Source organism: Hyposmocoma kahamanoa, unplaced genomic scaffold (assembly GCF_003589595.1).
Source record: "Hyposmocoma kahamanoa isolate Upper Pololo Valley unplaced genomic scaffold, ASM358959v1 192, whole genome shotgun sequence".
NCBI classification, from domain to species: domain Eukaryota; kingdom Metazoa; phylum Arthropoda; class Insecta; order Lepidoptera; family Cosmopterigidae; genus Hyposmocoma; species Hyposmocoma kahamanoa.
Genome location: NW_020653719.1, coordinates 1,817,470 through 1,842,059, shown reverse-complemented (window position 1 = coordinate 1,842,059; position 24,590 = coordinate 1,817,470). Strand labels below are relative to the sequence as shown.

The following is a 24,590-nucleotide window of genomic DNA, read 5'->3' as shown; positions in this document are numbered from 1 at the left end:
AATAAACATAAGTCCTCACATAAAACTTGTCAGTAACAAGCCTGTATACACGGCCATCTCTCACACGGCCGGCGCGACCGGCACGCTGCTCACAGTTCGTCTTCGAAGCCCAGCACATCTGCAGCGACGTAAAATTGGTGTGCTCATCTGCCACTAGGATTTTTATCAGGCAGAAGTCGATCACTGGATAGAAAGACGATGTTATATAGTGTATTATTGCAGAGCCCGGAAGTAAAGTTTTACCGGACGAGTAAGTTATAGGAGTTAGGCAATCCCCGTTCCCGCCGAAGTTTATACAGGATGGAACAAAACGACCGACAAAGCCGAAAATTGATAAAGAGTCTTAAATATGTAGTTAATTGTACTGAATATCTTTTTGCCCTAAGTGTAATAGTTTCCGAGTTATTCAATGATAAAGACTTGCTTGAAAAGTCCGTGTTGTCAACCCTACACACAGTTATTGGAGGCAACTACCAGGAGGTACTCAGAACAAAATCTTTGTAATTTAATAGGTCGTTGACCTTCGTCGTTGATCAGCACCCCATCAGTGGCTTTCTTTGATCAATCATCATGCGGATGATGATTAATTATGCGGGTATTTTATTATTTACATTCACCGAAAAAATGCACCTTTCATAGAATCTTCGGGAGACATGTGTAAATTAAGTAAACACGTTCTACAACATGCGTCAAGTACTCAAATTACAATAGTCTCGTAACCCTTAATGCGGCCTTAACGTAAAATAGTAAATAAAGGCAAGCAATCACGTCACTTATCACCGCTTAGAGATGCACACTTGATACCTGTTATCTGTTTTTGGTAGCATAATCGGGAGATCGTTTTTTTTTTGTACTATTTTATTTTATGTCTATTTTTCAATGCATTTGGAAATACTTTTAATTTACTCTATAAGAATTTATTAACTTTAATACGAAGAATTCATTTTAATGAGATCAACATTTAAAACAAAATATTTTGTTAACTTGAGCCGATTGAAATTTTAATAAATGTAATGTAAAAATAAATAAATCGGTTCTTGGAGGTCTGCACACCACTTCCACGGTTCGTTTTCTTGTTATTGAGTATCGATTGTCACATTGCTAAATTGTTTACTATTACAATTCATTAACCGACCTTCATTTAACTTACTTTTACTTTTGAATTGCTTATGGTACTTATACCAGACAAGACGATTATTGTCAAACCTATTTCTTTATCATAATTGTATTTATAAAATTAACATTTAGATATTTAATAATCAACGATATCCGACGCGTACGCCGCCGCCGCGCGCATCTATATGCAGTGCCAACTAAACGACTTTGTCCCTTTATGTGACATTTTGACATCAAAAGCGTCTTTATTTTTCTAGCGACAAAAAATCTGCTGTTTTTGGCGCGTATTTAATTAGGTTTAATCGTTTAAAATTTAATATTTTTTTGTCTTAGTATTCAAGAGTCTATTGACTGTACTGTGACCATAAAGTTCTGACCAATTAAATGGACCTTCTGTTTAGTGATATTGGCTTTAGTCTAGTTGGCAACACTTTTTCATTCATAAATTAGTTCAAAATGTCTGGTTGTATGGTAACTCGTGGTCTCATGTTTTTCTCGTGTTTACAACACAAAACAACGTTTACTTATTAATTGTTGGGTTGTGACATCAACTGAAATAGTGCCGTTATTAAGTAGTGTTTGTGTTAAGCAAGTAAAGTGTATTAGTGTGTTTGTGTGGAAAAACACATCGGCGTGTGATCAGCACAACTACAACAGCTGTGTGTAGGGTTGACAACACAGACTTTTCAAGCAAATCTTTATCATTGAATAACTCGGAAGCTATTACACTTAGAGCAAAAAGACTTTCAGTACAATTAAGTACATATTTAAGACTTCACAGTTTTCGGATTTGTCGGTTAAGGGTACTCTAAAACGAGCTATTTTTTAGGATGATAAACGAATCAATTATCTTTATTTTACTGTTGTTCCTGTTACACAATAAATAACTCACCGTATTTGATATCTGGCACGGTGATAGAGCTCTCGGCGATGTTGGTGGCGAGTATGATCTTGCGGTGGCCGGGCGGCGCTCGTTGGAACACGCGTACTTGTTCGTCGGCCGTGATCGTCGAGTGAAGTGGTAATACCCACCACTTGTATGTCGCGCACTCTGCGTCTGCTACTTTCTGCCTAAAACAAACAAATAAATTGTGATGGCACACCTCCAGCCGCACGACGCGCTAAGGCTCGAGCTATAAAAGCATTAAACGTTCGGTACTGGCACCAACCACTTTCATTTAGTTGATTAGGGCACTCCCAAGAAAATAATAGTTGTTTGTGTCAAATTTTATTTATTTACTGCCTAATGGTGTATTTTCACCGGCGAGGCGAGACAATTTTTAAAACTTGTGTGGCAAAACATCAATTTTCTCCTAGCGCATCTTAGGTGGAAATGGTCGGGATTGACGAGGATGGACGAGACGATTTGAAATACTTGTTGTAACATTGAACCGTATTGCTGCCTACATATACTCTTTATAAACTCAGCAACGACAACACGACACACGATGTCTCGTACGATATCGCGCGTGCTCGCGATGGCCAATAATGTAAATCGCGAGATTGTGGGATACAGTCGCGTGCATTTAAATGTAAACGTTCACACATTTTCAAAATTATGTAAATTAGAATTAGATTAGATAAATAAAAAAAAAACCTTGTGCTGTTTTCAAAATTATGTAATCACGACACCATTTTAAAAAAGTTATACTTTTATTCCAAAGAAAAATAAATACAGTCAATAAAAAATATATAGTCCTGGTGTCATAAATGTATCCATATCATTTTCGTAAATATTTATACAATGCATATTATTTATTTATAATTGCATTAAGATGTACACGATTAGGATTGTGATTTTATCATAATTATGTAACCACTTTTAAAACATTGCATCGTTTTCAAAAATATATATAGTTGCAATATAACGTAAACATACTAGCGCCAGCTGTAAACTTTTTTATATGTTTTTTGCTGGTTCGTAATATTTGCCCTGGGATAAAAGATTATATAAAAAAAAGTTATTAGAGGGTACAAACAGCTTATTTCTTCAACATGATTATTTCTTCTTACAGTATCTTCATCTGATACATACATAGTACTTTAGCCGCGTGTTTATGGCTTGACGAATTAAACAGCGCTGTGTCTTCACTATCCATAACCTTAGCGCGAGATCGCGAGTGCTCGTGAGTAGTGATTTTTGTACCTAAATATGTATTTGACAGGCCATGGCAGAATAATAGTGAGGGCTATGTAATTAGCATAGTCACATGCTGAGATATGGACATTTCGACATGCGTTTTTTTTTTATTTTAACTTGAATTTATTTTTATTTCTTTTTTATTTCTTTGTTTAATGATTGAAATTTATGTATTTTACAAGTCAAATAAAGCCGATTTTTTAAACCACGTAACATAGATCTGCAACAAACGTAGAAAAACTGATAAGGTCGTTCGTTCCGTAGCTCTGTAGGGAGAGCGTCAGACACGGTATGCTAAAGGAGCTGGTTCGAACCCAGCCGGTTCGAAGGAATATTTATTAGTGTTCGATCTTTGTATTAATAATTATAACAAACTAGTGGAGTAATTTCACAAAAAGTAATTGAATAGCATGGTAGTCAAACATCGTGATGTTCAATAAACTTAATACGAATAAAACAAATAAATAATGTAATGACATAATTAATAACGTTATCTCAAACTAGGGAACATACCATTCATTAGAGTAAAGAAATTAAATCCGGAGTACTAACCAGAACACACAGAACAGAACCAATTAAAAGATTCGCTTCTCAAACTGGTTGTACCAGGAATCCATTTCGGGACGCCTTCGTCAAGCCCCTACAATGTCCATTAGTCAAGACAATTACTATTTTTTTGTGGCAGTAGAGCTCCTTGTGAAAGAGTTCGTCCAGGGAAGTACTGCCACCTTACATATTTGTGCCGCCAAGCGGTAATGTTAGCATTACCGCGTTCCGATTATGAAGGGGTAAGGGTGCTGGTGAAATTACAGGCAAATGAGACTTGTCAACTTATGACTCAAAGTGACGAGCGCAGTGGCAGTGCCCCTAGATCTTTGCGATTTAAAACTCTGAGTGGCACTGCAACTATTATGGACAGGCGTGTAGTTTACCATCAGGCGCACGATTTGTTCGTCCCGTCACTTGATATTATAAAAAAAGAAATTTATTAACCTCTTTTCTAAATTTATTGACTTAAAGCAGTCTCCGATTGGGGCGATGCCAATCTTGTCAAATTTAATGCTACCAAAACGCAGGCGTGTCTTTTCTCCATTAAATGGAGTCCCTTTCACCTGATATATCCAAACATAGCCGACCGTCTTCACCTACTTAGAATGGACCTGTCGTCCAATTTGAACTTCGGCAGATAAATCGAATCCATGGCCAAAAATGCAGCCAGGAAGCTTGGCATCCTTTCCAAGGTGAGGCGTTAGTTCACACCGGTACAGTTGCTTCAGCTGTACAAAGCACAAGTCTGGTCGTGTGTGGTGTACTGCTGCCACTTATGGGATGGCTCTTTTAAATACCAACTGGCCATCTTGGATTTGCAAAGACAAACGTGTTAAGAGGTTTATAGGTGATTTGGAATTAGTAGAAGCGAAGCTGCAGAGCCTTGAACACCACCATAGAGTTGCCAGCTTATCGGTATTTTGCAGGATATATCACGGAGAGTGTGCAATTGAATTGCATAATTTGATTCTTCCTTCCCCTTTTCATCATCGGAAGACAGGACGTGAGCTGGTGGTTCCACCCCTATGTTGTGGATATTCCCTGGATTCGCACGAAGCTTTTCGCTTCCACATTTGTATGGCGAGCGGCTAGGGAGTGTAATTCCCTGCCTGCAAACTTGTTCCCTGAACGCTATAACTTGGACCTTTTCCAGGCGAGAGTGCATAGGCATTATTTAGGTGTGCATGCTACATCCTCGACCTCATCGTCACTTTCCATCAGGTGAGATGGAGGTCAAATGTGCACTTATTTTTCTATTAAAAAAAAACGCTCTTGTCAACTGACAAGTTGAACATTATTATCAATCAGAATTGTACAAATTTATTTCGACAGTTTAACAAAGAACAATGGCAAAATCATAATGAAAAGAATTCGTTACTATCTTTAAATGTCTTAATTACAAGTTGAAAAATAAATTCATAAGGTTTTTCAAATTATTATAGCGGCCTATCTAAGTCTGCAAATAAAAATTCAAAAGAAACTCTAATGACTAATTATAATAATAATAATAATAATAATAACGCACACACTCAACATAGCCCCGCACTAGGGAAACCCTGTGTCGCGGGTGCCATGGACACATACATTGTACGGTGTTCCATACACTTATAACTGATAGTATTATAACTGTTAAGAATGTTTATTAGTTTTGATTTACAACTAATAATGATACATTTGATAGGTGTGAAATGAGTACACTGCGCGATGGCTGATTGTGAACTAAATATAAATTATAACTAAATGTCGCATGAATACGTAAAAAGCCGCATAAACACAATGTACGATATTGCACCGTACATACATAGACAAACACAAATTACACCCAAACTCACGAGAGAAATAAATGTAGCCCATACAAATATTTCTCCCGGCCCGGGAATCGAACCTAGGACCTCTGCGTGGCAGTCCGGCATGGTAACCGTTCGGCCACGGAGGCAGTTATCGGACTGATATCTACAACCTTTTTTTTTAATATATAATAGACACAAGCGTCGCCACAATCGCACCTGATATTAAGCGACGATGTGACAGACGATGGGACGCGTTTGCCTAAAAAATGCCTATTCACTCTAGTCTTGAATAGCCCCAAATTGTACTCTTCGGGAAATACAGATACCAGTAGAGCATTCCATTCCTTTGCCGTACGCATCAGAAGGGAGGAAGCGAAGCGCTTAATGCGAATAGGTGGAATATCAACGACATAAGAATGGAGTGCTCCGGACCTTCTAGTCGACCGAAGAAGGAACGGTGAAGGTGGAACTAAATTGAAAAGTTCCTGCGCACACTCCCCGAAATGTATCCGATAGAAAACCGACAAGCAGGCTACTTTTCTGCGATGGTCGAGATTTTGTAGCTTGGACTCCACAAGAGATTTATTGTTAATAAGTTTTTTTGCTTTTCGCTCCACAAAGTCCAAGGCAGCTAACTGGTAATGGGCAGAGCCGTCTCAAAGGTGGCAGCAGTACTCCATACACGATCGAAATGTGCTTTATACAGATTTAAAAGCTGTTCAGGTGTGAAGTACCGCCTGACCTTGTAAAATATGCCTAGTCTTCTGGCAGCTGTTTTTGCCAAGCACTCGATGTATCGCCCAAAGTTGAGGTTGGATGATAAGTCCAGACCAAGTAGCTCAAGATGGTCCCTTATCGGCACGGATACATCTCGGAAAGCCGGAGTTAGGTGTAGGGGACTCCGTTTTGATGTGCAAAAACACGTCTGTGTTTTAGCCGCATTAAACCTGACCCTGTTAGCATCTCCCCAGATGGCACGCTTCGCAAAAAAATAATTTGTGTCCGAGTACCAGTGCAATAGTCTGTGGTAAGCTATTAATTTACTCAGTTTTTTTGATATGGCTTAACTTCATGCCTTTTGATCATACCAGTATACAAAATAATTTCCTCTGAACTTTCGTCACGTCACAAACCCACGGCACCATTCAGCTTCTATTAACTCTGTTTAAGACTTCTGTAGTTTATTTTGATATAATAATACACTTCCATAACTTCAAGTTGAAATATCTTTAATTCCTAACTTCTTAGAATACGAAATCCAAAACAAAATTTGCTCTGTCTGTAATATTTTTACATATTTTTCATAAACAGACACATACAAATTATGTCAACAAAAATTTATACGGGAGTTTGCCATCGTCCTTTGAATATTTTCCACAATGCCACTTTTATTATAACTCGAATTGAATTGTCACATCGTCTCTTCTTGAGATAGCACAGAGCCCAGATTATTATGCTTTAGTTTGTTCTTTGACCATGATTTCTATTTTCACCTTAGGTATGTTCTCCACAATAGCAGGTCGTCGAAGAGGTTCGTCCAAAATTAAATACCTTACTGCTGCCTTAACGTTCGCTTTCTTGATCAATATTAACTGATTGCATTCATCGAAACTGACACTGGCCCAAGCCTAGTAACCTCCATTAAGGAAAGAATAATTGACAATAATAAGATATTTTGCTTCATGGAGATACCCAGATGAGCCAGTAGGGGATAGGTTTGTATTATATTCAACTTAAAGAGTTACTCTTTTGAATTACGAGCCAAAAATCTTTTATCTTCTTTCATATTCGTACTTACCTCAATTTAAGGTCGCTCAGACATAGAAACAAATCCTCAATCTCGTTAATGCCAGGCAAAAAGATGAGCACCGAAGGCAGGTCGGCCTGTGAGCGGTCCTCGTAGTGGTCCTCTTGTTTGTCAATGTGTTCGAAGGCGTTCAAGAGTTTAATCACGAGGTGGAACATTTCTGGTGCAATCGTTGGATCGCCTTTAGGGGTTGATTGTAAAAGGATCTGGAAAAAGAGAGCTTAGTAAAAGCTGTAACAGAGGCAAACCCTTCACATTCCCATGGCTTTATGAGCCATCTAATTTAGAGCTTTTTCCAAAATGCTCTTTCTTGATTCACTGCAATTTCTTAAATATGTCTCATGCCTAGAGAGGTCTTAGACTGACATTGCGCAGCTATTTATAATCTTTAGTGAGTCACTAGTGCACGTAATGGCATCCACAGGTCCACAATCGGCGACCGTGCGCCATCGAGGAGTAATTAATATTCTTTCTCAAAACGTGGTTTGTTAGGTAATCACTTTACACGTTTGATAATATGGATGTGTGAGGCTATTTTTATAACAAAATTATAATGTGTGTTGTATAATAATAGACTAATTTATTAGTATTAATTTAACTTGTTTTTAATTGACTGATTTATATGTTTTACTTGTTTGCGTTTGTTTAGCTTATTATTGTTATTATTTAATGAATTATATTTAAGATCATGCGTTAGCAATGAACTATGTACTATGACTATGATATGAGTCAAACGACTCTCGTTGCATCTGCTAGGCATCTTCAGCGAGGTAGACTAGGGCTTTTAATCTTGCTGCATTTCCGCATCCCAGGAAAAGAATATTGAGACTCGGTGCTCGGTAAAAACGAGACTTTCGAGACTGTTTTACAAGTAGGTTTCCATAATAATAGACTAAGCATTTAGGCATTTAAAACTAGATATATTAATTAAATTCTTTATTATCACAAATTATAAAATGGAAAATTATTAATAAATTTTTTTTATTTTTTCATTTTATAGTCGTAGGTACTTAATAAACAAAGGGCGTTTAGTAGTTTCAGACGTAAATGACCTGATTTGTTACTAACGTCCTTCAATCTCCACAAATTATACTTAGCTGCACTCTACAGTGTAGCCACGTACATGTACTTTTTGATTAATGACTAAAATTTAAAGCGTGAAACGCACAGAGAGTGGGTGCGAGTCGGGCGCGGGTCGGGTCGGGACCGCGGCAGGTTTAATTCCGCGCCCGCGCTCGGTGTGTTGTCGTCCATATAAATACACGGAATTAGACCCGCTGCGGTTGCGATCCTACGCGCGCCAGACCCGCACCTGCTCTCTACGCTTTTAAAATCTCGATATTCCCAACACTGAGAACGTCAGTACAGTCTCGAAAATGCCAAAAAATCGTCGAAACTCTCAGAACTTTCAAGACCGGGATTCCCGGGATGAAAGCATTAAGGTAGACATGGTACAACCATAGTATGACACAAACATAGCAGTTTGTATGGAATTACCATACTCGTCTTATTATAATATAATACTAAGGTACAACTTTGCAGCTTCCCACCCAAGTGCAACAGCCTCTGTGGCTGAACGGTTACCATGCTGGACTGCCATTCAGAGGTCCCGGATCGGGAGAAATATGTGTATCGCCTACATTTATTTCTCTCGTGTGTTTGGGTGTCATATGTTGTTGTCTATGTGTGTGACCGTGGCACCCGCGATACAGGGTTTCACTAGTGCGGGGCTATGAATGTGTGCGTTAAAAAAAGGTGTAGCAGCAGAGCTCCTTGTGAAAGAGTTCGTCCAAGGAAGTACTGCCGCCTTACCCGTTTCTACGTTCCGGTTTAGAAGGGTTAAGGGTGCTGGTGAAATTACAGACACATGGGACTTGTCAACTTATGTCACAGAATGACGGGTGCAGTGGCAGTGCCCATAAGATCTTTACGATTCAAATCTCTGAATGGCACTGCAACTGTCGGATAGGCATGTCGCTCTTACCACCAGGCGCACGGCTTGTACGTCCCTTTACTTAGTATTATAAAAAAATATACCCGCTGTCAACTATTTAAACGTATTTAAATGACGTAAATGTAGCCAAACAATAACACGTATACATAAAGACTTTAAGACTCGTGGTTATTCACTAAATTATATACTTACTGATCCGAACTTTGTTAAGTTATTCAAGTAGAACGTTTTCACAGTGAACGTTGGATCTTTCTTCACAATATTTATAGCCGAAGCCATCTGTCCGTCTATCGTTGGAATCAAGAAATAGTCAGCAAAAGTTCTCCATTTGAATGTCGCAGACATGAGAATTACTTTAACCTTTGGCGACACGGTGTATAGAAGCCTCTTTACAAGTAGAAGAAGGAAATCCATTTCCTGACCTCTTTCGTGTACCTCGTCAAGAATTACGTGGGTATATTCGTTCATGGTTTTTGCGGCCACTAAGAGAGATAAAAAGATATAGATTTGTATGCATATACAATAAATACAGGTTACATATTTAAGGTTACTCTATAACTGAGAGTTGCTCTAGTGTTGACCTACAAAGATTAATTATACCTTTCGTATTCATTCTTAATTTTATATAACTTTAATAATCTTGTTATATAATTAATTGATTTATATAATTAAAAATAATAATCTCAGTACAGAGTACTAGAAAAACCGACCTCAAAAATTCGTGGAATTATATCTATTTGCCAAGTTTTATTGAAATCGGTTACCGGAAAGTGCGCGAAACCGGATTCATCCATTAGTTTGCCGTCCTTAGAAGTGGAATATTTTCTTCAAATTTAAAATTAAAAAAATTACAGTCGAACTGAGAACCTCCCCTTTTTCTAATTCGGTTAAAATAAAAGTACAATATCATAATGAAAAGAGGGATGCATGTCAAAATAATTAAAAATAATCAGGCTTCAAAATTTAAATGACAATAACGTATGTACAGTGTAAAAAAACTAGTAACAAGCAATAATTTATTCTAAATATGTATACTTTTTCAATAAAATATTTAATTTTATGATTTGTGCGTGTTGAATCAAACTTAACCTCATTTATTTTAAATTTTTATTGAATTGATATACAATTATTTTTTTGTGACATTACTCCACTAGTTTGTTATAATTATTAATACAAAGATCGAACACTCAGAAATATCTACTATATAACATACAGGCTGTATATTTGAAAGTGGGACATACTTATAGAGTGCGTTATATTCCTGATTCTGAACCCAAAGAAATAATAAACTAATGAACTTTACAAAAAATATTTTTTAAATTTTTTTTAATCAACTACTACGACTACTTGATAGCAACATTAGTTCTCGAAATCTATGCACATCACTATTATTGCTCCGACGCAGCGGCGAAAAACAAAGCCCAGGTCGGGGGTGGGGACGCGGGCGCATACGCGAAATTGCTCAGTGCACGCGCGACCTTGATCTAACGAAGACACGTAAATTATTTGTACTTCCGCTCGCCCGATCGCCGCAGAATAGATATTTATTCTAACGTCGAATTGACTGAGATGGTGCGACTTTACGCAATAAGTGGTGATAGTGTGAGGCAAACTATTGAAATATTCCCAAATCGGAGTTTACGCGGAGGAGGTGAACAGTGTTGCGTGAGAGGATTATCTCAATATTATCATTATCGCGTTGTACAATTTAAAACAAAGTATACTATGCCGTGCTAGACTATGCATTGTGGACAACAGTGGACATTTTGAACACTTGCTCCGTAACACGTAAGTGTAAATAAACTGTAAATAACTAAAAAATCAATCATTGTAAATAATTTGATTTCACATTTTTAACTACGCCAAAAACCTCAATTTTTATTAAACGATAACTAGTTACTAAATCATAAACTTATCTTTTTTAGTACGTAAAACATTTCGATGATAGTTCAAGTAAAAAATAATTAACATAAGCTAAAACGTAAATGTGAAATCATTGTTATTGTTGCTATCTCACTCGGCACTCGCTTGGTAGCGTTCCCATTGCACAAATGAAATCAAGCGTAGAGGGACTCGGTTTATTCCTTGTACACTTCAAAACATTTGTTAATTTATTTTTTGTTCTATCCCATATCCTAATTTTATTTTAGTCTATGTTAAGTTGTAATATGATTTACTATGGCATGTATGATGTCTCACTTTCAAATATACAGCCTGTATAATATAAACTCAGAGTAATTTCACAAAAATAATTGAATATCAATTCAATAAAAATTTAAAATACAGTGAATAGCGCGTCTCTCGCCAGGGCATCTAACTGGTGCCGGGCGGCGTCGTGGTGAATGTTCACTGATCCCACGGCGCCGACTCAACCGGCGAGAGGGAAACCCGGGAGGGTTTTAGTGGGGTAGGCCTTCCAGTGTGGAGGAAGAGTCCCCACATAACCCCTGAGTCTCCCTGGGCTCAGGGGTATCCATAAAGATTTCCCCCCCGTCAAAAAAAAAAAAAAAAAGGCATCTAACTGGTAAAGGTATCTAACTGGGTGATAAAACTTTCATAGATTTCTCATAGATGGCGCTACGACTATAAAGTCGTTGAAAACCAAAATACAAAGACACGACAACAGAAAAATTCGTGAGGTCCGTTGGTTCGTTCCGTGGCTTAGTTGGTATAGCGTCTAACACGGTATGCTAGAAGACGTCGGTTCGAAGCCGGCCGGATCGAACGAATTTTTTCTGAGTATTCGATATTTGTATTAATAATTATAACAAACGCATTTTATTTTACTTAAATTCCATACAAATTGTACTATAAACTAAATTAAGTATTACATAAGTTGACATTTCACTCACCCAACTTTTGTAGCAGCAGTCCTGTCGTGACATAATGGATTCGCGTGTCTGTTGTGGTTCTGTTTTCCAGCCCAACCTGTACACAGATTCACAAGACATTACGTTTCTTTCGAATGTACGAAGATCTTCCCAGAATGGAAGGCACAGGCCACATTTTATGTGCCCGTAAAAATATACATAATTTCAATAAGAAAGAAGATATCCATTATATTAACCTTAGAGCTAAGTCCAAACTCATGGTACCACGATTTCGTTTAACCAAGGTAAACAACTTTTTTTTTGGGAACTGTATACATTTTTACAACAAGATTCCGGATCATATAAATATTAAGTTTATCATTTCCTAAGTTTAAAAACTACATTAAAAATATTTTGATCGAAAAATCATATTACAAAATTGAAGACTACGTGTTAGATAAAGATGTATGGAAAGGCGACATGGCTCCAGAATCCACACAAATTTGATTCAAAGTGTATTCCATAGCATTTATGTTTATTTGAAAAAAGCAACCACTAGAGTTTTTTGCTCGTTCTTCTCAGGGAGGTCAGCGTAGTGAACGAGCAGTACCTTAAATGTACGTCACATTTAAATTTAATTTCAAGTGTAAATTTATTTTACCTATGGAATAAATAATCTTTGACTTTGACTTTGACAACCAGAGGACACAAAAACTGTCGGAGCCAGGAAGGTCCTTCAGTTCTTTAATACTGTTAGTCTTGGCTCTGAAGTGTAATTAGTGGTGATACAGCCGGTCGCAGTGATACGGAACCGCATAGCCCTGAATGAATCCGCCCTAATAAAATACATTTCGTTTGTTTCGCTGCAATCCCTTTATACTATGCCTAAACAGGTGCTAAAAACTTGTGACTTGTAACTAAAACTAGATGCAACCTTGAACAGTTTGGAAAGGTCAAAATTACTCTAGAAAGATACCTAAATCAGAAGATTACAATCAGCTAAATAATGATGACTGAGGAAGAATACCATCAGTCTTACATTAAAAATACAGCACGGATCTGTTTATATTTATAGCTCGAGGACTGATCACAGATGGATACAAAATAATAAAATACACATATATTTATTAAATGTACCTGATATCCTACTAAACCTCCTACATCCCAACCCCGCTCCTGCGCTACTCGTTTAGCTATTGAAATAGCAGCAATTCTCCTAGGTTGTGTCACAATAATCTTGCATGGTTTCCGCTTCTGGTAGCTATCGTCCAGTATCCACTGCGGCACTTGGGTAGTCTTACCACAGCCAGTGGGACCTTCTATTATGACTACCGAGAATCCACCAATTCCATCTAGAATCTGTAAAAATGGTGTATATAAGCAAAGTATGCTATATATTTCAGTAAACAAGATAGACTTCTATATCCCTGTCCAATAAAATTTACTGAATCTACTTCATGGGTACTTTAAACATACAAAACTTTGAGGAGAATTATCGTGAAGACAATTCCTGATACAAGAGTATCAGGAAAAATATCAGTCGTGCCATACATTTTACGAAGTGTTAGTTTTCATCTTCATCAGTATGATGTTGACCACTGTTGGGCATATGCCATGCTCTGTATAAGTACATTCATCGTCTGTATGGTTTCTAAAACTGTGCTTATACCACATGAGTAAAGGAAAGGAACAGAGACAAAGCTTCATACGACAGGTACTACTACAAGCTTGAAGCGCGTGTGTAAGCAACCGGCGGCGGTTTTGTCGCGTACGGCGAGAAACCTGTTTAAACCGGCTCTGACGTTGCCACAGCTCAGGGCTGGCGTGTACGTGTGGCGCACTATAAGTTTCCTGAAATAATAATAAAAAATACTATAAATGGTCAGAAATGAATTTTTTGTTTCTCAAAATATTCTCCGTTAGCGTTAATGCACTTTTTCTTACGAATGAACCAATTTGGAAAACATTTATGCCACTCCTCCACGACTATCTCTGAAACATATTTTTCATGCTCTTCGACAGCCTCTTCATGTGATGAAAATCGTTGATCGTGTAACTGGTTCGTAATTTTTGGAAATAAATAAAAGTCACAAAGTACCAGGTCGGGACTGTACGCCGAATGGCTCATAAGTTCAACGTTGTTCACCTACAAAAATTTATTTGTCTGTCTGGCCGTGTGAGAACTGGCATTATCGTGATGCAAGATGATACGGTGTTTACGGTTATTTTTACGGAGTTTGTCAATTAACTTCCGGCAAACATGGCAAATAGTCGTATACCAATCACTATTCACGGTACGATTTTCCAAAGCAACGGTAGCCTCATGTTCAGTTTTATTTAAAATAGAAAAAAAGAAAAAGAAAGCGTGTCTTTTCACATCAAAACGGAGTCCCCTATACCTTACTCCGACTTTCCGAGATGTATCTGTGTCGATAAGGCAGGCAGACCTTGAGCTACTTGGTCTAACCTCAACTTTGGGCGATACATCGAGTGCTTGGCAAAAACAGCTGCCAGAAAACTAGGATATTTACAAGGTCAGGCGGTACTTCACACCTGAACAGCTTTTAAATCTGTATAAAGCACAAGTTCGATCGTATATGGAGTACTGCTGCCACCTTTGGGGCTGCTCTGCCCATTACCAGTTAGCTGCCTTGGACTCGGTGGAGTGAAAAGCAAAGAGACTTATTAACAACAATTCTCTTGTGGAGTCGAAGCTACAAAATCTCGACCATTGCAGAAAAGTAGCCTGCTTGTCGGTTTTCTATCGGATGCATTTCGGGGAGTGTGCGAAGGAACTTTTCAATTTAGTTCCACCTTCACCGTTCCTCCTTAGGTCGACTAGAAGGTCCGGAGCACTCCATTCTTATGTCGTTGATATTCCACCTATTCGCACTAAGCGCTTTGCTTCCTCCTTTCTATTGCGTACGCAAAGGAATGGAATGTTCTACCGCGTCCCATCGTCGGTCACAACGTCGTATAGCATCAGGTGAGATTGTGGCCAAGCGTGTGTCTATTATACAGGCTGTATATTTGAAAGTGAGGCATATTCATGCATGTCATAGTAAATCATGTTACAACTTAACAAAGACTAAAATAAAATTAGGATATGGGATAGAACACAAAATAAATTAACAAATTTGTTTTGGAGTGTACATAGGAATAAACCGATTCTCTTTACGCTTGATTTCGAGTGCATTAGGAATACTACCAAGCGAGCGCCGAGTGAGACAGCACCAATAACAATGATTTCACATCTCTCTCTCACCGACTCATTTATGTTATGATCAAAAAGTTGTTATCGAAATGATTACGTTGTAGCTTATGTTAATTATTTATTACTTATGAACTAACATAGAAATGTTTTACGTACTAAAAAAGATAATTAAGTTATCAGTTAATAAGAATTGAGGTTTTTGGCTAAGTTAAAAATGTGAAATTTATTTACAGTATATTTATACTTACGAGGTACAGAGCAAGTGTTCAAAATGTCCACCGTTTTTCACAATGCATAGTCTAGCACGTCGTAGTAAATTTTGTTTTAAATTGATCAACACAAACACATTTTGTCTCAACATAAAATGCTCAGATAATCCTCTTATGCAACAACTTCGACACCGTTCACCTCCTCCGAGTAAACTCCAATTTGGGAACATTTCAATAGCTCGCCTCATACTATCACCACTTATTGCGCAAAGTCGCACATCATTCAATTCGACATTAGAATATATATCCATTTTGCAGGCGCTAGGCGCGTTCGCCGCCGGCGCAGTGTTCGGGCGAGCGGAAGTACAAATAATTTACGTGTCTTCGCTAGGCCAAGATCGAGCGTGCTCTGTCTCTGCAAACAGTGCCGACCTGTGCTTTGTTCTCGCCGCTGCGTCTGTCGCAGCCAAAATAGTGATGTGCATAGATTTCGATAAGTAATGTTGTTCACAAGTAGTAGTCGATAAAAAAAAAAAAAAAAATTTTTTTTTTTTGTAAAGTTTAATTTTATTAAATTATATATTAATTGTTTGTTTGAAAAAACAAATATACGCAATTTAAATCCGGAAAAATAGTTTCATTTCCTATGTGTAACAATCGCGAAAACCTAAGAACTTGATATTTAATTTTATTAGTTTATTATTTTTTTAGGTTCAGAATCAAATATAACCCCCTCTATGGGTATGTCTCACTTTCAAATATACAGCCTGTATATGAAAAAAAAAAGCAACCATCCGCTTAGAGGCACTTTGCACGCGCGCCACTTTGGTTAGTTTCGGCTCATCTCGAAAGACCCATACGTTCGATTGCTGCTTTGTTTTGGGATCGTAACTATAAATCCATGTTTCGTCACCTGTTACTATGTCCCACACCAAATTTGATGCCCCTTCGTTGAATCTGGTAAGCATGGCATTGCACCAAGTGACGCGATTAGTTTTTGAGCTTCAGTCAAATTGTGTGGGATCCACCGAGAGCACAGCTTTTTCACACCCAAATATTTGTGTAGTATTGATTGTATTTGACTCATGCCTATGCCTAAAGATGCCCGAATCTCAGGGTATGTCACATGCCTGTCTGTTTTGATCATACGGCGCATAGCATCGATGTTTTTGTTATTCACAGCAGTAGACGGCGACCATCAGAAAATTCGTCACTGAGACTCACACGATCGCGTTTGAATTCTGCAAACCAGCTATAAATAGTCGTCTTGCATGATGCTTCATCGCTAAAAGCAGTTTTAAGCCGAGGGAAGCTCCGCTGAGCTGTTACATTACACTTTAAGTCGTAGAAAATTATACTACAAAAATTTTCACGAGTTAAATCCATGGTGATGTAGATAACCAATTTCTAAAATTACGCCAGAATGTAAAAACAAGTGAGTCAGATGAAACAAATATTATCCTACAGTCAAAGAGTTCCATTTTCAAATGTTGTAATTACTTTTTAAATATTGTTTATGTAAGTGGCCAGTTCCGGAAACTTACAATGCGCCCTATGTACACGTAGCGCGTCGTATTCGTTTTGGACTATATAAATTAATGTTTTTTGACATTATGTATACATTACCAAGTAACGATTTAAGTTATTCTATTATTTTACTGAGTAATACAAAATGTGCACATCAAAATTGATTTACTTATTTTACAAACATAATATTTGTAATAAGTGTTTACAAAAAAGTGCAAATATGGTTTCCAGTACTGTCTGTAAAAACAATAACAGAATGAAAAAAAAATATTCATATTTTAGATATCCTAAGGACTCAACTAGGTAAGCAGGAACTTCATTACAAATTTTTATTTCTAATGTGGTAAATACCTTAACATCGAAAGAAAAATCAACTCGGTTCAACACAACAACAAAAAACGTTTTATTATTGACCCTACATGGTAGATTGGATTTTTAACAAGCTGCTCAGAATAGGTACCTTCGTCACATAAACAATGTGTAAACAAGCAAAAATAACGACAATTTAAGAACTACTTTCTTTTGCAATTAAGTAATTTTCGATTTGAAATACGTAAGTACAGTCAACAGCTTGCCAAGCTATAAAGTTTTGTTCGACTATCGTCTCCAGAGCAACGGAACAAAATCCATCAATGTATTGCTTTGCTACCAGTTGTATGAATTGAAAAACCTGAACCTTCGTATTTAAATCAATAAACAAAATTATGAATAAGTAGGTTTATGTATATAATATACATAATTCAAAGTTTATTAATTAAAATAAGATATTTCATGTTATTTTAAATGTTTCAGACTAAAGGAGTGGCTAAAAGCAGTAGGGCGAGAAGATCTCCCTTTAAAACTTGTTGATGATAAAACGAGGTCAATTTACAGAATTAAACACTATCAGTATTGGTAGTGACATACTAAAATGTATTCAAAATGAGTGATTTCCATTGTATTATTTAAAAAGACTGTTAGATTAAGAATATACCATTCAATTAAGGCACAACAAATTATTGAAAAACGAAAATTATAAAAAAATATTTAGAATAAATCATTTGTAATAAAGTATGCTATAACAGCAAACGTTGCACGCTCTTTAGAAGTTAGCATAAAATATGTCTTCCATTTTGCACATTACCATAACCTGCCATTACCTCCTGTTTATATTCTTCAATAGCCAGCTTAATAGTGTCCTCTCGTTTTTTAAAGGTATACTTATTATAAACAGTCGTCATGGCCTCTTCAGTTAGTTCACCAATGTTGGGCATCGACATGCCCCATAAAGATAGCTGTTCCATTGACTCCAAACCTCCAGATATACTCTCCCATTTGTCTTTTTCTGCTTCATTCTGTAAAAAACAATTTTGTTATATACAACTTTGTTCTCTAGATAAAAACCCATTGAAACAAAATGTATGAATAAACTTTGGTTACTTTCGTAAATATGAAAGTAAAACCTTTGTGGTGGTAAGCTTACCTGAACACCTGGTACACGGTTATCGTGGAACATGTTCCATGACATGACTTTTCAGTTAGGCACGATCTACCTCCGATTCAGGTCAAAGAGAGGATTGTACAAGGATGTGCCGCCTGAGAAGGCGAGCACATCGACTAATAAAACGGATGCCTCCCCGGTACCCTCTACCTCCACTGGCTTCAGCAGGGAAGGAAAAGGGCCCTCCCTGATCCCCGTCCCGACGTCGCCAGCCATACGGTGGCGTCCAATAATGAAGACGAGTGTGTGTCGACGTTGGGAAACATCTGCCTGAACGAGGATGAAGACGACGAATTGCTATCGGCTGATGGCGGTGTCCCCGTCGCCCAATAATTGTACCGTCATCCAGTGCAATCTCCACCACAGTCAGACCGCAACGGTGCAGGTTCGGAACTTCGGGCTCTCACACCTGAGAGGTAAGCTATTATCCACTACAATCTCAGATAAACCACGGACATGTATATATTACTCAAACAATTTACACATACAGCCACTAACACAATTCTGTTCCAGAGACCTATGCGCCGTAAAGCTTTTAGCTGACGCGGCCACGAGCCTGCCTGAAGTGGAGCTCGCCGCTGTCTATATGGCGGAGATTGATGTGCCACCACCAAGGGAAATGGTACAGCTAATCAACCACAGCGAGCAGAACGGCCAGCACATTGTCGTGGCCACTGATTCTAATTCCACCATCCGCTGTGGGGCATGGAACTCGCAAATGACAGTAAGAACTTACAAGAATACTTATTTACAACTAACCTTCAAATCCTCAATAAAGGTACAACACCAACTTTTGTAAACAAAAGATGTAGAACTATCATATACCTAACTCTAGCGTCAGACGGAGCAGCGAATCTTGTCCATAACTGGCACGTGTCCGAACAAGCATCTTTCTCAGACCACAGATGGATAAGATTCAATTTAGAAACAGTTATCAAAGTACAACAACCGAAACGGAACCCTAGAAAAACCGATCGGAAAATTTACACTGAAAACTACACCAGAACCGGTAGCACCGGGAAGACTGCTGGACACAGCACAGATAGAAACACAGGTTAAAGAACTAACATCAAACATATTGAGAAGTTATAACTCCGCATGCCCATTTAGTGACCCAGTCCCGCGACAAGGCCATCAATGGTGGGGGCCTGAGCTTGAAAGGCTGCGAAGGGTAAGGAGACACTTCAATAAGGCAATTAACACATGCGCGGATGAGGACTGGGAAAACTACAAGACGGCCAATTCAAAACTAAAGAAACGCATACGATTCAGGAGCCACGCGTCAAGGCGAGGCTACTGCGGGAACATCACGTCTTGTGCACAAGCGAACAGAGTAAAAAAATCCTAACGAACTCAAATGACACATTCACAACTTCCCCTGAAGAAACGGAAAGAACCCTACTGGAAGCACACTTCCCAGGATGCAGGTTCGTCCAAAATGACAGGCGCGAAGAAATGAACTACAATACATCGACCCCTAACTGGCAATACGCTGAACAAGTAGTAAGATACGAAAAAACAAAATGGGCAGTGAACACCTTGGAACCTTACAACGCTCCGGGCCAAGATGGAGTTTTCCCCGCACTCCTATAATGGGGCGGGGACACACTGGCCCAGCACCTGGTCGACATCTTTTGGGCCTGTCTAGCATTCGGCTATGTGCCCCATAGCTGGAGAGAAGTATAAGTTATATTTATACCGAAACCAGGTATAAACGACTACACTGATGAAAAATCCTTCAGGTCTATCAGCCTCACAATGCTATTTTTGGAGACGATAGAGAGGTTAGGTGACAGAGAACTGAACGACGGAGCCCTAAAGAACATTGTGAGATTACACGGAAACCAACATGCATACTGCCAAGGCAAGTCCACCGAATCGGCCCTACATGCCGTTGTCGGCAAGATAGAAGAGGCCCTTCAAAGCAAGGCAATCTGTCTAGGCACCTGTGACGGTGTGACCTCCTTACGCCGTCATCTCACCTTTTTGTATCGCCTCTCTCCTCTTGTATCTTATAATTTTTTTACTTGTATTTAAATTTTAAATTTGAATTGTTCCATCTTCCTTCACTTTCTCATTTTGTTTTCGTACCACGGTCACTCCCAGCTCGACCGCCACAACAGTCAGAGCTGTTAATAAGCTAATCATGTGTAATAATTTATAAGTCTACACCCTTCATGTATCTATATCTGTAATTCAGTTTCTCGGTCCATTTAGGGGTAAGTGCCTTAATAATAAAGTGTAGGGAGTGTTTTATACTGTTATACCTGTTTTTTTACATTTACCTTATATTGTTACAGCCTTTCTTTAAACTTTACTTCTTTAATAAATTTTGTGGAAGTTTCCCATTTCATTGCCGTGAACCTGTTCACGGCTAGTTAGGGTTACAACCCTTTCACACCTTTATAGATATTGAAGGAGCCTTCGATAAAACCAACTTCTCCAGCATACCATCAGCACTAAGAAGACACGAAGTGGATGAATCTCTGATCAGCTGGATTAGCAACAACATCAAATAAGAACAATAAGAACAACAGCAAAAGAGACCCCATGGGCCGTAGTAGCGAAGGGGTGCCCTCAAGGAGGAGTACTGTCGCCTCTGCTGTGGAACATGGTCGTAAATGATCTCATCATCAATCTAAACAAAGAACATTTCTATACAATAGGCTATGCTGATAACATAGCCATATTGGTAACAGGCAATTATGCCAGTACACTCTGTGACATTACACAAGCTGCACTCCGGATTGTGGAAAGATGGTACAGAGCATATGAACTATCGGTTAACCCAACAAAAACAGAACTAGTAATGTTTACAAACAAAAGATTACTGGGTAACTACCTACTACCCAAACTCTTCAGTACAGAAATACAATTATCAACCGAAGTCAAGTACCTAGGAGTAATACTGGACAACAAGTTGAACTGGAACAAACATCTGGACAACAAACTTAAAAAGCTACTATCACCTTTTGGCTTCCATAGAATGGTAGGTAAACAATGGGGACTTTCACCCAAGATAACATTACTCTCTAGACTCTACACAACGGTGATAAGACCTATGATTAGTTACGGCGCGATAGCTTGGTGGCCACGAATCAAGCTAACGACTGCAACCGACAGCTGGACAGATTCCAAAGGTTAGCATGCATGGGAACGACCGGCTGCATGAGGACAACTCCAACTGCGGCGCTCGAAGCGATGCTGGACCTGCGACCCCTCCTACTGTTCATCAGACAGGAAGCGGCGTCAACAGCAGTGCGACTAAAGAGAGCCGACCTTTGGAAGCACATAAGGACCCTGCATGCGGGTATCCTCTATAAGATTATCAAAGAGGAACTGCTATTGGAGGCGACGGTGGGTAGTATCCCAAAACAATACATTTTTGACAAAAAATAAAGGATACAATTGTTTGAAGATCCCAATGAAGGACTAAACCTCAGAGAGGTCCACGTGTTCACTGACGGATCAAAAACAAACTCAAGAACAGCTACTGGGCTATTCTCAGAAGACCTTAATATCAGGAGATCAACACCGCTTGGTGACCACAACACAGTATTCCAGGCTGAATGTATGGGTATCAAGTTGGCAGCAGAAGCAATGATAGTGAGTAAAGAATCACTCCATTCAAATACTCTCCGACAGCATGTCAGTACTTCAAGCGCTGAGCAGCTATGACATTAACTCAGGGCTTACATATGAATGCCATCAAGCACTCATGGAGGTATGTATAGACAACCACGTAACTCTACGGTGGAACAAAGGACACAGCGACTCACGTGGCAATGACGCAGCAGACGAACTAGCTAGAAAAGGGTCGGAGACGGATGCTGTAGGGCCAGAACCCATAGTGTCCCTCCCCTACCAATGGTCAAGAACAACTATACACAAAGGTACAAAATCTTCTCACAATAACATATGGACAACCCTTACGGTTTGTAGACAGGCTAGGGAAGCACTCCCAACACTCAACGCCAGTCTATCTCGTAAATTATTTAACTTAAAAGACAAGAGCTGCGCGCTCTATCTGCCGCTCTAACGGGTCATGGTCCAGACAATAAACACCTTTTCAATTTAGGTATCACAGACAGCCCTCTATGCAGAGCGTGCATGGAGGGGGAGGAAACGGCCGCGCACATTCTACTAGAGTGCGCCGGCGTGGCCAACTACAGGGCAAAGTACCTTGGAGTGCCGGGTCGCTCCCCGAAGTCTTCACCAAACCGAAGAGGCTGCTGAGATTCCTGGAGGAGCTTGGGTGGCACGAGTAGGATTTTATTATAAATGTAGGTGTTACATACTGCAACAGTTAAATACCATTGAATAGAGTGAATAGACTAGATGGCAACATCTCACTAACTCCTTGGTTTTGCTGTCACTCATAAAAAAATTGGATTGCTTGTTTTCATTACAAGTGCTGATACTGTGTATTGCATGCACAAGAGCTAAGTACATAAAACCCATCTAACTAATGTAACATGTTGCTAAAGTCCCAAAGGATGGGTAAATGAGGTTACTTACACTTGAAATTTTTGGCTGCATAAAAGATTGAAACAGGAAAATACATGTTTCAATAACTTTTACATCTGTGCAAGATAATGGAAAAAAATGAGTGCAACATTATCGACTTGTTTTTATTATTTTTAAGATTATTGTGAAGCAGTTACAATGTAGAATAAAATTATAAGTGATGAATTAGAAACAGTGGAATATAATAAGTAAACTCAGAAGCTTCACAAAAAAACCTGATAAATTTCGTCCAGTCTCATAAAATGAATTTGTCACATTGTATTCAGACCCAAGCATTTGAAAATGTACAAAAACGGCCATATGGTGGGTGCACAAAACGTGCAATGTATAATGTATGAATCGTATTCCTAGTTCGGCTGGCTCACCTAGGGCAACAATCGGTGAGTATCTTACACCGATAGGCAAACCCTTTCATCATGATGGCAAACATATGCCATGCACAGTTCAGCATGGCACCTATTTGTGGCGTGATCAGTGTGGCAAAATTCTGAGTCACAATAATATAGTGTATGCCATTGAAGAATAAGCCTCATTGAAAAAGAAGTACAAGTAAAAATATAACTTTCGTTCTGATGCTCTTCAATTATAATAACTATGAGTGCAAACATGGTCTTGAAGAGATTTAAAAACAAAATTGTACATGTATGTCAATTTATTCAATATTACAATTGTAAGTCTAAATATAGATTTTACAGTATGATGTTCTGATTCTTACCGAGTACAATACAAACCAGACAACTTACTAAAAATTAGATAGTGGCTTGAAAAAGCACTGTCACATATCAGGCAGAAAGAGAATAGGGATTGTAGATTCTGCCACGAGGCGGAAGAAACTCCAGTGCATCTCCTAACCCAATGCTGCCCACTGATGGGCTTACAAAGTTCCATTCAGAAAGGCACATGCCACTACCAGAGGATACAAAAACTTTCAGTCAGGAAAGTCCTTGACTTCTTTAATGCTATTGACTCTGGCTCCGAACTGTAATTAATTAGTGATGCTCAGATGATGGTCGCAGTGATGAGAGGCAGCATAGACCCCGAAAGAATGCCACCCTAATAAAAATAATAAAAATAGATACAAGAGCTCCTTGATGGATAAAGCCCAGTTTGGTGTGGAATAGTAAACGCAGACAGAGCGGACTGGTTTCAGTTTTAGCGCCTACATACCATGTGTTTTGTAAAGAAATCTTTTAAAAAGTGATTACAAACCCTTTTGTACATATCTGTTTCTCTCTGTTTGATTTCACGAGCATAGTCTGTACCGGAAGGTACCACAGCGCGCCGATGCTCTTCTCGTCTATTCAGCTGCGCTGTCGTGTCTTCCTTTGTGATCCGCAGCCCACCAGTCAACGGCCCGCGGATCTTTTTTATCTGCGAGCTCGACGGGCACGGGTTGTTGAAAAAACTCTTCAATTCATCCATTTTGCCCGGCCAGCAAATTCTTTTGATAAGGTCGACGATTCACAA

General features: G+C 38.7%; 1 protein-coding gene across 1 annotated transcript in view; it reads right to left on the bottom strand.

The window, feature by feature from the left end:
• Positions 1–24,590, bottom strand: part of LOC113226698 (probable ATP-dependent RNA helicase spindle-E) — a 62,937-nt gene extending 38,347 nt beyond the window's left edge. Inside the window, exons 1-8 of the mRNA XM_026459420.1 lie at positions 24,333–24,590; positions 18,256–18,450; positions 13,304–13,525; positions 12,209–12,284; positions 9,549–9,838; positions 7,394–7,608; positions 2,009–2,187; positions 20–183 (exon numbers count right to left, since the gene is read on the bottom strand). Coding sequence (XP_026315205.1) covers positions 20–183; positions 2,009–2,187; positions 7,394–7,608; positions 9,549–9,838; positions 12,209–12,284; positions 13,304–13,525; positions 18,256–18,450; positions 24,333–24,545 — 1,554 coding nt within the window. The 5' untranslated portion in view covers positions 24,546–24,590. The remainder of the gene's footprint in view (positions 1–19; positions 184–2,008; positions 2,188–7,393; positions 7,609–9,548; positions 9,839–12,208; positions 12,285–13,303; positions 13,526–18,255; positions 18,451–24,332) is intronic.